The following is a 13,226-nucleotide window of genomic DNA, read 5'->3' as shown; positions in this document are numbered from 1 at the left end:
CCAGTTACTTCAGTAATAATTTCTCAATTATCCATCATTAGCCATTGGTCAGCATTCCTAAAAGTAATTCACCATATAATGAAAAACAACATAAAAATCAAGGCACAGTAATTAATTACTCTTCCCCAAATGTACATAATACAGGCCATTCAAAGCATGCTATCCCAAATTCCTCAGTATTCTACAACATAGAATTAGAAAACTAACATTTATTGATAGATTTAAGGTGTAATACAGGTTTCCAAAAGTGTGGCAGTGAGAATACCAGAATAAAAAAGAGAAACTTGTGCTAAAAACAACCTGAATTCATCATTGGCAATATTACATAACAATCAAGGCCCTCACATACTAATGATTTTCACTTTGTCTATATTGCCAACCTCCCATGCATCAAAAAACACGAAACTAAGATTATCAAACTTGGGAAGCAATAAAGTACTCAAGGAATATTTAAGATCATAATATTAGGAAAGTTTGGGAGATTTGCAAAATATATTCTAATCATCCATGTGTACAATCTCATTATTTCTAGTCATTTTTGCAGTGATCATTAGTGAATAAAGAACAGATTTACAAGTTTATATAGCAGGGCATCTGCGTCCAACGTAAAACTGTTACAAACTTTAGGCAAATACATGTTTCATAAGACACTGCTAACACTCAGAGGAATTAAATAAAATTCCAAAACTTGGAAAGCAAATAAAGACAAGACAACTAAGAAGCATTTTCCACCATTTACTCTTGTTATCAAAAATAGTTCAACTCTTCTTGCAAAACAAAAACAAAATAGTACATACTGGACACATACATCACATTTTTCTTCCTATGGCTTTAGCCCACCCCCACCCCACCAAAAGAGACAAAAAAAAAAAAAAAAAAAAAGCCCAACAACAACAAAAACAACTCTACCTGACCACATTCACAGAAAATGACACCAGGATACACTACAAAACAGAAGGAGGTGTCATCTGCTCTGTGTCCAAAGGTTTCTTCTCCATGTCTTGTACTAGGTGAGTAACCATCATTGAACATGCTGTGTGCCAAATCAAAACATAACTTCAGCATATGTCAGATCTCAGAAAAGATGGTGAACGTAGTAGAAACTGAAATTTTTCCAGCAGTATTTTTCTTTAAATAAGCACTGTCAAAGCAGCAACTCTTCTTTTAAATCATAAAGTCATTTCTTTACAACCTAGTCAGTCCTTGTTTTATTTGGGCTGTGTGTGCTCTTTCAAGCAACTGACTAGATTTCCCTTCAACAGAATGTTTGTGACTCATTTATCTCCCCCATAAAAATTACAGGGAAGACAAAGATTTAAACTGAAACATAGTTTGTGCTTTACATGCAAAAGAGTATTCTAAAGAAAACCCAACTAGCTTCAAGCCTACCTAAATGAACAGGCTTCATAAAAAGGCATTTTTATTAGGCCTCTATAAAGAAGTCTCCACAACGAATAGCACCCTATTAAAAAAAAAAAAAAAGGAAAAAGCATCTCCAAACTAAAGTCTGCGGCAAACTATTAGAGGAAACAAAAAATCACTTTGAAGTGGCCAGTGGCAATAGGTATAATGCATAAATCTGAGTAAGTTTTGGAGCATTATTCCAAAATTATTTTAAGTAAATCCCAATTTCTAAATAAAACATTTGTATAATTTTTTAAAATTCTGTCACATAGTATAGTCTAAATTCAATTACCTTCAGATTAAAACTACTCTTCTCCACTTCATTTATCTAATCAGAACATTGCTCAAAGTGAAGGAAAGATTTTGAGTTTTTCCCCTAGAAATGAGTCAGACTTAACTAAAAGTGGGATTCAACTCAGCAGAGTTTTGTGGCATGAACGGCTAAATATCCACAGTCTGACAGAATTTCAGTTTGTTCACTTTTAAAAGACAGATTTTTTTCAACATTCTAATGAGGGGCAAATTTTCTTTCATAATACTGCTGATTTAAAAACTGCTACATACACCAGTAGCCAATTTTCATGATCAGAAATGGTATTATGTCAGTACAAAGGTTGAGCTGGACACATCAGCTTTTCAACAGGAGAAACATCAATGGCATCTGAATGTAGCACTGAGTCTCCTGAACAAACTAATGGCTACTTTTCCACAAAATAAGAGCACAATCCTTATGGACTGACTAGATACCACTTCCTTACATTTAATCATAAACTTTGATTATGCACAAAGCATGACCATAAACAATGAGGTTAATGTTATTTTCCTTGCCAAAGTTCATCTTGTATAAATCAGTTGCATCAGCATTTGTTCTCAAACTATGAGGTTCTGTAAGAACTAAGGACATATAGTTGTAGGGTTACTCCTCCATTATCTGCAAACTATTTCCCCGACACTAACACATATAACTTAGCAATGAAAACACTTGATACAAGTGATCTATATGCAGGAGCTCCGGCAAGTTAAACCAACAAAACCATAGCTGCCGTAAAACTGTAGCTATTTTCCTACCAGAGGTAGGTTTAAAGACCCACTGATTTAACAGTCGAATCTCATGTCTATAGCTTCATCCAAACTTTTATCATCATGTGTACTGGCAGCTAAAAACGTCGTTACTGGGGACCCTGTGACATTAATTACACTGGTGCTGGTACTAGCATTGCGCACAGCAATGCTAGTCACATTAATGCCCAAAGTGAGCCTGGTCTGCTCCAAAGCCTTTTCTGGCACAGCAAATGCCTCCAGCTTCTTCTCCCCATTGGCCATATAGGAGTTTTGGCAGCCACGACATATACAATCTAAGCAGGCTTTGCGGTTAGAGTAGCAAGGGCAGCGTTGGCCGCGACATGTAAGAACACTTGGATTTTGAGTAGCACGCCCACATTTACACCCTTTCTTTTCCTGGGGCTTTTTATACACAGTCTTGGTAGGACTTCCTGGCATAAAATGATGACTGGGAATCTTTTCCTTTACTGTTTTGTCTTTTTTAAGAATACCTGGCTTGGTTTTAGAGTGAGATTTCTTGGATCCATGTTCATGACTCTTTTTCATGCTTTTAGTAGATAAAAGCACAGTTTTGCTGATTTTGGGTGTTGTGCCTCCATTGGGAACAGTTGCTATAGGCTGAAGAGAAATTTTGCTCTCCCGTTTCACTGTCACAGGAGCAGATGCCCCCAATGTCGGGCCTCGGATAATGGTAGAAATTGGAAGTGGTTGAACTTTCTCACTGTCGCTTTCTGACCTGGATCGTTTTCTATTCAGTTTTGCTACCTTCGGAGTTGCTGCTGTACACGATAACCCATGAAGTGCAGGACTGGTGGACATAAAAACATTATGGCTAAGAGATTGGGAAGAAAGCTGCAGAAACGGTCCATTGGATACAGTGGCTTCCAAGTTGGGCTGCAAATTAGGGCAACAAACTTCTGTGTTTGAAACAGTTTCTAAGCTTCGGAGTACTTCCTCAACACTCAATAACAGAGAGTCACCAGGTTTTATATCTTCACTGAAACTGCAAATATCAATGCCTGTGGAACATAAGTCAGAGGCTACCGTGTCACAGACAGGTGGCAAACTGTCAGATAGATCTTCAGTTTTTATGTCAACAGTGTTACATACATCAATCGTATTTGAATGTTCAGGTGAAGGAATATTTATACCAAATCTATCTATTGAAAGCCCATTGTAAGTAGGCAAACCATTGATAACAGAACTGCCAATAGCAATGCTGAGGGTACTTTCAGATATTGGAGATAAACTAGCTTGAGGATCAGTTGTGGGTTCTGAGGTTGAAGGTAAGGGGGAATGTGTCAAACACAAAGTAAAGGATGAATCTGAGGGTTTTTCCGTCTCCTCACCAAACAAGGATCCATCATTAAGCAAAGCCAAAATATCAGAAGAACAGTCGACTGCTTCTATTATATCCCGTGCCAATGCAGTCTGTGTTATATATTCACATAGTTTTTTGTAGCAGTTCACTAGGATGCTTAACTGCTTGTTTTCCTCAAACTGCTCATAGTCTTTGCACCAGCTACATGAAGGTTTCATCATCATTTTCTTGCCTTTACAACTTTTGCAGACATAGTGTTGGCAGGTTGAGTTGGTGGGTGCAATAGGATCTTGTAGCAAATGTCCTAAGAGGGAAAAAGGAGGAAAGCAAAAATTTTAGTAAAATAAATTTATAATTTCATATACTGAAGTTGAGATTATAAGTAATCTATTAAAATTAAAATGGATTAAACTCACCAGACCAGATAACAAAACAATACAAAAAGCGTATCTTACAGGAAACAGAAAAATACTCAATAGCTCACTTCATTTCCATGCTACATTCCCCATTTCTTTATTTCAAACAATCCTCCTCTGTCTGTTTCTCCCCCAAAATGGTATATATTCTGGTTCACTTTCTTACTCTCTTCTCCAAAGGCTATAAAGAGGTGGAGATCAGTCACTAAAAGTACAAACCAGGCTTATAACCCTTGGGACCTGGACCTACTGCAACAACTGTCTAGACCCGGAAAAAGATAAGAGCAAGAGTTAATCCCTATTCTTATTCTTACTCATTTCTCTTCCTTAAACTGAATGTTTTGTTTTATCCGAAAGATTCAGTTAGGTAATGACAAGCCAATTATTTCCTGGAAATTTTTTGAGGCCTTGTGGATAGATAAACAAGGCCCCAAAAAAAGGTTAGTCCTTGCCTCATCAGACACTGTTTGAGGGTATTCACTACTACTCAGTACAAAAGTGTCTTCACGAAAAAAGTATAACTGCAAACCATGTTACTGTATATACTAATCATAAACTAGAAAAAAGATGACTAGAATATAGTTACGATGAAAAAGAACTATATTCATTTATTTAAAAAAAGGAAATACTACTAAATCCTTTTACAGATGATCAAAATACAATAACAACAAAAAAGAACTACATTTAAATATAGCTTAAAAAAATGAAAGAATTTAATATTGGGCTCAAAATTTTCTGTCAGAATAGAAAATGACCATGGTCAAGTATCCCAAGTACAGCAATATAATATAAAAGTGAAAGTGGGGGGGGGAGTGAAAGTGATTATTCAACTTGATATAACTCCTAAATTATAAATGACCTATACAAAATGAATCAGAAAGGGGAAAACAACTAGATTCAGTCCCTATCTCTACCCTTAGTCCCCAGAGAAACAACTGTTCACTGGTTTCCAATTCAGGACAAATAATAATGAACTCAAAGCAGCATTTGTTTTCTCATAAACATTATATAATTGAAGATTGAGACAGAAGGTACTTCTGGTTATAGATGGTGAAATCAGCAAACCCTCTCCCTTAAAAGCAACTATAAACCTGAAAATTTTTGACAAAGAGTCATTTTCACAACCAAAGACATAAAACCATCTGAGAAGCATTTATGTGTGAACCTGCTGAATCTCAAGTGAGGACAGTGGGGATCTGTGGGGTTCTGCTCTGGGGCTCCCCAACCACCCAGCTCCATCAGTGTTTACCCTGTTAGAATAGGAAGCCACTAAGATGGAAGAGGGTTCATTCAGGACACAAATACTAACTCAGAAGTAGTTCACAGACATAAATCTATGCTGAATGTCAGAAGCAGAAGAAAATGGAAAAAAAACTGTGACTTTGGGTTGGGCACTGTCAGATGTGTCATCAAATGCATAAAAAGAAAAACTGAACTGTGAACAGTTTTTGAACACATATTCAAAAACTAAAAATACTTGTGCTTCAGAAGTCACTATTAAGAAAACAAGAAGATAATCCACAGATTGATGAGAAAAAAATATTTGCAAACCATACATCTGATAAAGAACTTATAACATATTTTAAAAACTTCATATACATCAATAAGACAATTCAATTTAAAAATCAAACAAAATTTGAATAAACATCTCACTAAATAAAACATGAATATTTAATAAGCATATAAAAATAAGCCAAATATATTATTAAAACTATGACATACTGCTATACACCTACTAGTATGGATAAACTCAAAATGACAGATAATATCAAGAGTTGACCAAAATGTGGAGAAATCAGAACCCTTCTGTATCAATGTAAGACTATAAAATGATAAATCACACTGGGAAACAATCTGGTAGTTTCTTTAAAAGTTAAACATACACTTATAAAGCAGCAATTTTACTCCTAGGAGCCTACTCAAAAACAAATGACATACATGCATATAAAGAGATGTTTGTGAATAGGATTGAACCCAGGTCTCCCGCACTGCAGGCAGATTCTTTACCAGCTAAGTCACAAGGAAAGCCCAAGAATACTGGAGTGGGTAACCTATCCCTTCTCCAGGGGATCTTCCCGACCCAGGAATCAAACCAGGGTCTCCTGCATCACAGGCAGATTTTTTACCAACTGAGCTATCAGGAAAGCCCATTATTAATAACAGACAAAAACAATCCAAGTGTCCATCAACTAAAGAAAAAACAAAATGTGATATATTCATACAAAAGAATAATGCTTAGCATTTATGAGAACTATTGGTACATGCCACATCATGATGAACTTCAGAAATATTACGTTAAGTGAAAGAAGGCAGATGCAAAAGCATACATTGTTGTATTATCCCATTTATATAATGACTTCCCTGAAGACCCAAAGGGCTCCCCTGACGGCTCAGAAGGTAAAGAATCTGCCTGCAATGCAGGAGACACAAGAGATGCTGCTTCAATCCCCGGGTCAGGAAGATTCCCCTGGAGAAGGAAATAGTAACCTACTCCAGTATTCGTGCCTGGAAAACCCCACAGACAGAGGAGCCTGGCAGGCTACAGTCCAAAGGGTTGCAAAGAGTCAGACAAGACTGAGCAACTAAGCACAACAATTATATAAAATGTCTAGAAATGACAGGAAAGCAGAAATAGTGGTTGCCCGGGTCTAGGGGCAGAAGCAGGAGTTAATTTTAAGTAGGCTCAATGGAACTTTTGGGGTGATTAAAATGTTCTAACATCATTTCGTGGTGATGACTGCAACAGCACTTTAAAAAATAAATTAAAACACCTTAAGGCAAGGCCTCTGTAGTTACAGAGTTCAACCTGCTTTCCATCCAATGCAGGAATCCTTTAAGGTACCCTTGACTTAATCTAAGGAAAAGTATAGAAAATATGAATAGAGAGAGATGTGTACACACTTAAAAGGATAAAGCGTAAAGCTAAAAAATAAAATATGTTGCCCTCTTGAGAAGGGGAGACTGAACAAAGTGAAATGACCTGGGATAGCACTAGTCTACGGGGGAGCCTGCTGAAGTGACTTAGCAGCAGCAGCATTCTGGGTTTAAACTGTTTTGTAACTTTTAACTTGCAAATCATGTAAATATTTTACATAATTATATAAATTTAAAGGAAACTCATAAATCAAAAGCAAAACAAGTAACTGTAATTTATCAAATTGATGGTATAACCATTTCAGTTAACCATTTCAAATATTAAACTTTAAAACAGAAAACTGACTCTAATCCTTATACCCTTGTTTGTTTTCAGAAATTTTATTTGTTGCTGGTAGTGTTGATAGTTACCATAAAATGACAGTGTCTAATTGTGGGATAAAGTAAATGTTGACATCCTTGAAAATCCTGATTTTTGTAGTAAGAAGGAGGAAAATGTCGTAAGATATGAAAGTTAAAATTAAAAATTCGGTAGTCCTGAATTTCAATTGGATTTATCAATATGAACTTAAGTTTTTATCTCAGACATACATATTTCCTAGCACTATACACTGAAAAGGGATGGAAAGAGGAACCAACCACAGCAGCAATGAACTAATAATGATGCTGAAAAACAACTTTCTGTTCAAAGGGATCAGGGCAAATGCTGGCTTCTAAATCTGTGACATAAATTAGAAGAGGTAAATTCTGATTACCTTATGCTAGGAATTTCACAAGGAAACTATCAAAGGTCAGGATAATGTTTAAAGAGACTCAGGAGCAAACCTGAACAGACTTCCAGTGACCAAAGATGAGAAAATCTGAGCATGCATAAATGCAATGGAATATAAAAGCACACCTAAAAAAGTTCAAATCTCTAGAGTTCATTTTTTTTTAAAGGGAGAAAATCAGTTTCAGGATGCTAGTGAACCTGCTCATTAAGTTTGGAAACTGGTAAATAAAAAGAAAGAGCTTCCCCAGCGGCTCCACAGTACAAGAATCCGCTGCAATACAGGAGACTCAGGTTCGATCCCCGAGTCGGGAAGATCCCCTAGAGAAGGGGGTTAAACAACAGCAACAACAAAGAGCAAGAAGCAAGTGTTTATTCTGACTTACCTATATATGTGCTAAACCACTAAATAACCAAACCATAGATGAGAAGTTTCACTTTATAGGAATAATATAACTAATGAAGAATGACATAATTTGAGTATCATTTTAAGGGCTCCCCTGGTGGGTCAGAGGTAAAGAATCCACCTGCTAATGCAGGAGATGCAGGTTCAATCCCTGGGTTGGAATGATCCCCTGGAAAAGGAAATGGCAACCCACTTCAGTATTCCTGCCTAAAAAATCCATGGACAGAGAAGCCTGCAGGCTACAGTCTATGAGGTCACAGAGAAGCCTGCAGGCTACAGTCTATGAGGTCACAGAGAAGCCTGCAGGCTACAGTCTATGAGGTCACAAGAGTCGGACACAACTTAGCAACTCAACAATGATTTGCAAATGGTACAAGCTAAGTGAAAAGTAAGGATTATCTCTTGCCCTCATTCCATCACTGATTTTCTTTTCACCAGTCATGTTAATCATGAGCTACCCATCACCTTTAAAGGACTTACCCTCTACACATCATTTGTGTTCTTTGATGAGATTTTAGACTATGCCTAATCCTGAGAACTTAAAACGGGCTAGAAAACACAAAAACTATCCTTTATTAATTCATAATTCTACCACCACTGAGTTCTTAAGAACTTCTGCCATGTAGACACGTATTACCTGTTGGATTGCCCAACCATTCCTCAACGAAGATATTTGAAATTTTAATCTACTATTGAAGATGCCTATTGGCAAACTTGTTTCACGCACTCAGTTAAGTATCCTAATACTCAAAAGCTTCCCAGAGGGTTCTCTTTACACTTCACAAGGAAGGCAGCTCCAATGTTACAAGGAAGGAAGAAAAAGTTTAAGGGCTTCCTAGAACCAAATGTTAACCATATACTTACTATATATCCCTAAGGAAACTCCTCCCTGCAAAATTAAGAAATATCAAATAACACTTTTTAAATGGTAAAAATACATCTTGCCCTAGAAAGTAAAATGGAGGGGCAATTTGCATTAAGAGGAAGTGTGTCACTTACTGGTAGACTGTACCATAAAAACTGGGAAGTATTTGGGAAGAGGTTTAACTTGCTTAGCTTACATCCAGTTTCATACTCATGCACAAAAAGACTTGCTCAAAAATACACATCTTCAGATCTTAAAAATTGATTGTTCATGACAAAAGGATTTCTCACTGCACTGACCTGAATTCTTAATCAGCAATATATCATAGGAATTACGTTCCTTTACATAATTCAAGTTGTCCTGTAACTAAATGATATCATGTGCCCTAATACTAAATGATGCTACACTGACCCTAAAAATGATAAAGATTAAATTTCATTTTTACTCCTCACGGTAATGAAAGTAACTAATTCTTTTCTCTCTCCCTCTCCTTAACTTTTCCCATCCTCAAGTAAGATATTTGCAATCTGAGACTTAAGATTTAGTTTTAGATTACCATAATAGCCCTTCTGGGAATTTCTGAGAATACATAACTATTGGCAGGTAATTTACTAAGATATTCAATACCAGAATTTTTTAATGCTTTTAAATTTATGAAACTCTTCATTATAGTAGTTCCAAAGGCAGAGAGTAGTAAAATTAGCCTTCAAATACCTATCACACAGATTCAATAATTATCTAGATTATACCACATTTGGTTCATCTACATCTTTTGATCTTTAAGTATTTCAAAGCAAATTTCAGCAAGCCTCATCTCTATGTAACAGTATAAATCACTACAAAGTACATTTCCTTAAGTAATCAGAATGTTATTACCACATCTAACAAAATTAATTATTTAAATAAATGTAATAAATAAAATGTAAACCAAATTTAGGTTTAACTTAAGGGAAAACATTTTAAAAACCTAGAAGAGGGCTTTAATTCTGGCATTAAAAAAAAATTTCAGAAGTTGTATTTTCTCAGTAAACATATTTATGGCTTTTGAGGTAGTCATAAAATGTTCCTTTTATTAAACATATTTAACATAGATCATTCAAACCACTACTTTTGCAATATTAATATACCAAAGCTAAGATCTGTTGCCATGCCCTACCTCTACCAAGAACCACTGCCAGCATCAAGAGTAACAAATCAGCCTAAGTTTGAGAAAAAGGCCCACAGCACCAAAATAAATATAGCAAACTATACAACTAGGTTTCAAATCAGCTTGCCCCTTTCTCTGTACAAGGAATAGGCACAACTCCTTAGTATAAGCAAGCAAGGTATGATCAGTCTTGGCAAAGTCTTCTAAATTCATAAGTGATACCAAGTTTGAAAAAACCCATTGGTAATTAATTCACTTCAGAATACCATTGGTAAAAGTGTACCATACTATAAAAGTTACTTTCCTTTTTGTTCCATCCCAAAACATGTTCTAATAATGAATTTTTTTTTTCCTGTGGCTCAGATGGTAAAGAATCTGCCTGCAATGCCATGTTCAATCCCTGGGTCGGGAAGATCCTCTGGAAAGGGAACGGCAACCCACTCCAGTATTCTTGCCTGGAGAATTCTACAAACAGAGGAGCCTGGCAGGCTATAGTCCATGGGGTCACAAAGAGTTGGACACAACTGAGCAACTAACACACACACACAAATTAATAATTTTTTTCCATCCTTTCATTACATTATTATGTGACAACATTTACCTGAATATTTCTCATAAACATGAAAAACCGACAGATGTTTAATCCTTCAAAGTTCATCAGTGTTGGAAATCAAGTTCCTAGACACTCAAACTCTTGGGTGAGACGTTAGAGTGTGGAAACTTTATCAGGTAAGGAAGGAAAAGGCAGAAGAACAAATTAGGCCAGGATCTATCACAGCAAAGGCCTCAGACCGACCCCACAGCTCTCAAGCTGAGATGGCTCTTCGAGGTTGTCCTGGCAAGACACTGTCTTTGGATGCAAGATACTCCAAGGAAGGGAAGGTGAGTGTGGGTGAGTGTCTCTCTTCAGCCAGCAGCAATTCCCAGGGAGGTCTGACAACTCCAGTAACACTCCCAGTAACTAAGAAAATGAAATCCTTCAGTCTTAAAGTGGGGATTTGTGTAGTATATACATGACAACCACTACAATTAGTAATTTTAGCTGTCCCAATCTGATGAATTTTGAGTTTAAAAAAATGTTATGATTTCTGCCTTTAAAAATGACTAGCCCATTTCTTAAAGTTATAGAGTGACTAAATATCTAAGATCTAACTCCAAAATTGATCCAAAATTGATCCTCCAATGATGCTAAGATTCTACGGCAAGATCTGTCGTGTATCAGAAGTTTTACATTTGAATACCACTGTTCAAAGGATAGAGATATTAGAGTTCTATTTTGTATAATGAAATTTTCTATAAAAGTTTCAAAATAAAACTCAATGAAAGCTTGCATATTTCACTTGCCCCAATTTTTTCATGATTTCAAACTTACCAGCTTTACACATTTAAATATTCTCCCTCTCTCCCCACTGCCCATCCTACCCACACCCACTCCAAACAATATACTGCCTTAGTTGGACCTTCATCATTTCTCATCCTGAATACTGCAAGGGTTCTCTATAGCATATCTTCCTGACTTAACTTCACCTGCTTCCATCAGTCCATTTTTCATACTACCAGCAAGTGATGTTTCTAAAACACAAATCTGATGATCTTTCTTCTTTACAAAATACTTTACAAAGGAACAACAAAAAAAACACCTTCAAGCAACCTTTAAAACCCAAAGTCTTTGGAATGACATATGGCCTTTCAGAATCTAGCCCCTACTCACCTTTTTCCAAAAAATTTTGTACCATTACGCTTTCTCCACAAACTCCACACTCTATTCTCACCTGGCCATTTCAAAACAAGCAATGCTTGCTTACTCATTCCTCTGTGATTTGCTCTTCCTATAAAGACCTTCTTCATTCCTTGCATGATAAACTGTTTACTCTTTAAGAAATGACTCGATTATGACCTCCAAGAGGAAGCTTTCCTTAATTGCTGCCCCTCAGTTTATTCAAAAAGGAGTTTGCACATCCTATTATATAGCACTTATCACATTATACTGTCACCATTCACTAGGTCTCACTTACTCAAGGCCAGAAACTTATTTATCTCTGTATCTTTAAGCCAGTATTGGCACATAAGCCAGCACCTAATAAATGTTCAATGAATGAATCATAAAAAGCACATTAGAGTTGGAAATGACCTTGGAAATCAACTTGTTCCAGTCTCATTTTAACCAAGATGGACTTCTATACAATTACATAGCTAGTTACTAGCAAAGAGAAATAGAAGCTTAGTCTATTGATTCCCAATCTTAGTATTCTTTCTACATAACAGGTAGCATCCATACACCGGCTATTAAATCCATGGCATCCACCAAGACAATTTTTGTTTTCACTTATCAAAAAGAGTAATTACTGAAATTGGGCCACAGCAGAATCAACAACCACAAGATATAAAACCTTTTGAGGGAATGAGATACAAGACAGGAACGGGTACTGGCAGTAAGAACAGTGAAAGAGGCAGGAAGAGTGAAACAAAGAGGAGAATGGATGACCAATAATAGTTTTGTGAGGGTGAGGAAATCTTTACTGCATAGAAACTGGAGCTACAAGAGTCCTGCCTGGATTCTCTTATACACCAAGCTCTATTTTTAAAGTTAATCTTGAATGTTTTAAGTGAACATACATGATAATATAAAGCATTGTATTATCTCCTCTGTGAAGACAGCCCAACACAAAAACCCCAGACTACATATCAGTCTATGAATTTACAGCATGAGAAATCTTAACTAAAGACTATGTGTATACATATTAAATGTTCTATGTACATAACACTAAGTATATAAAATAAGTAAATATGTACATATTAAACTCTTATGATTAGGATGAGCTGGGTTTTATAAGCAATGTCACTTTCTTAAGTATTATAATTCATCTATAAAAGTAAAGCTAGTAGTAGCATTAAATTGATGCTAATGGACCCCAGTAAATACAAACACCCTATTCTTCCTGTGGTGTGAGAATAACTATGC

The 13,226-nt window shown here is 36.2% G+C and overlaps 1 protein-coding gene across 2 annotated transcripts in view; it reads right to left on the bottom strand.

The window, feature by feature from the left end:
* Positions 1-722: 722 nt before the first annotated feature.
* MSL2 (MSL complex subunit 2) overlaps positions 723-13,226 on the bottom strand; it is a 31,702-nt gene continuing 19,198 nt past the window's right edge. For both annotated transcript variants that reach the window (XM_004003317.5, XM_042236753.2), the window contains exon 2: positions 723-4,091. In XM_004003317.5, coding sequence (XP_004003366.1) covers positions 2,500-4,091 — 1,592 coding nt within the window. In that variant the 3' untranslated portion in view covers positions 723-2,499. The remainder of the gene's footprint in view (positions 4,092-13,226) is intronic.

Source organism: Ovis aries, chromosome 1 (genome assembly GCF_016772045.2).
Source record: "Ovis aries strain OAR_USU_Benz2616 breed Rambouillet chromosome 1, ARS-UI_Ramb_v3.0, whole genome shotgun sequence".
NCBI lineage: Eukaryota > Metazoa > Chordata > Mammalia > Artiodactyla > Bovidae > Ovis > Ovis aries.
This window is presented reverse-complemented; position numbering and strand designations above follow the sequence as displayed.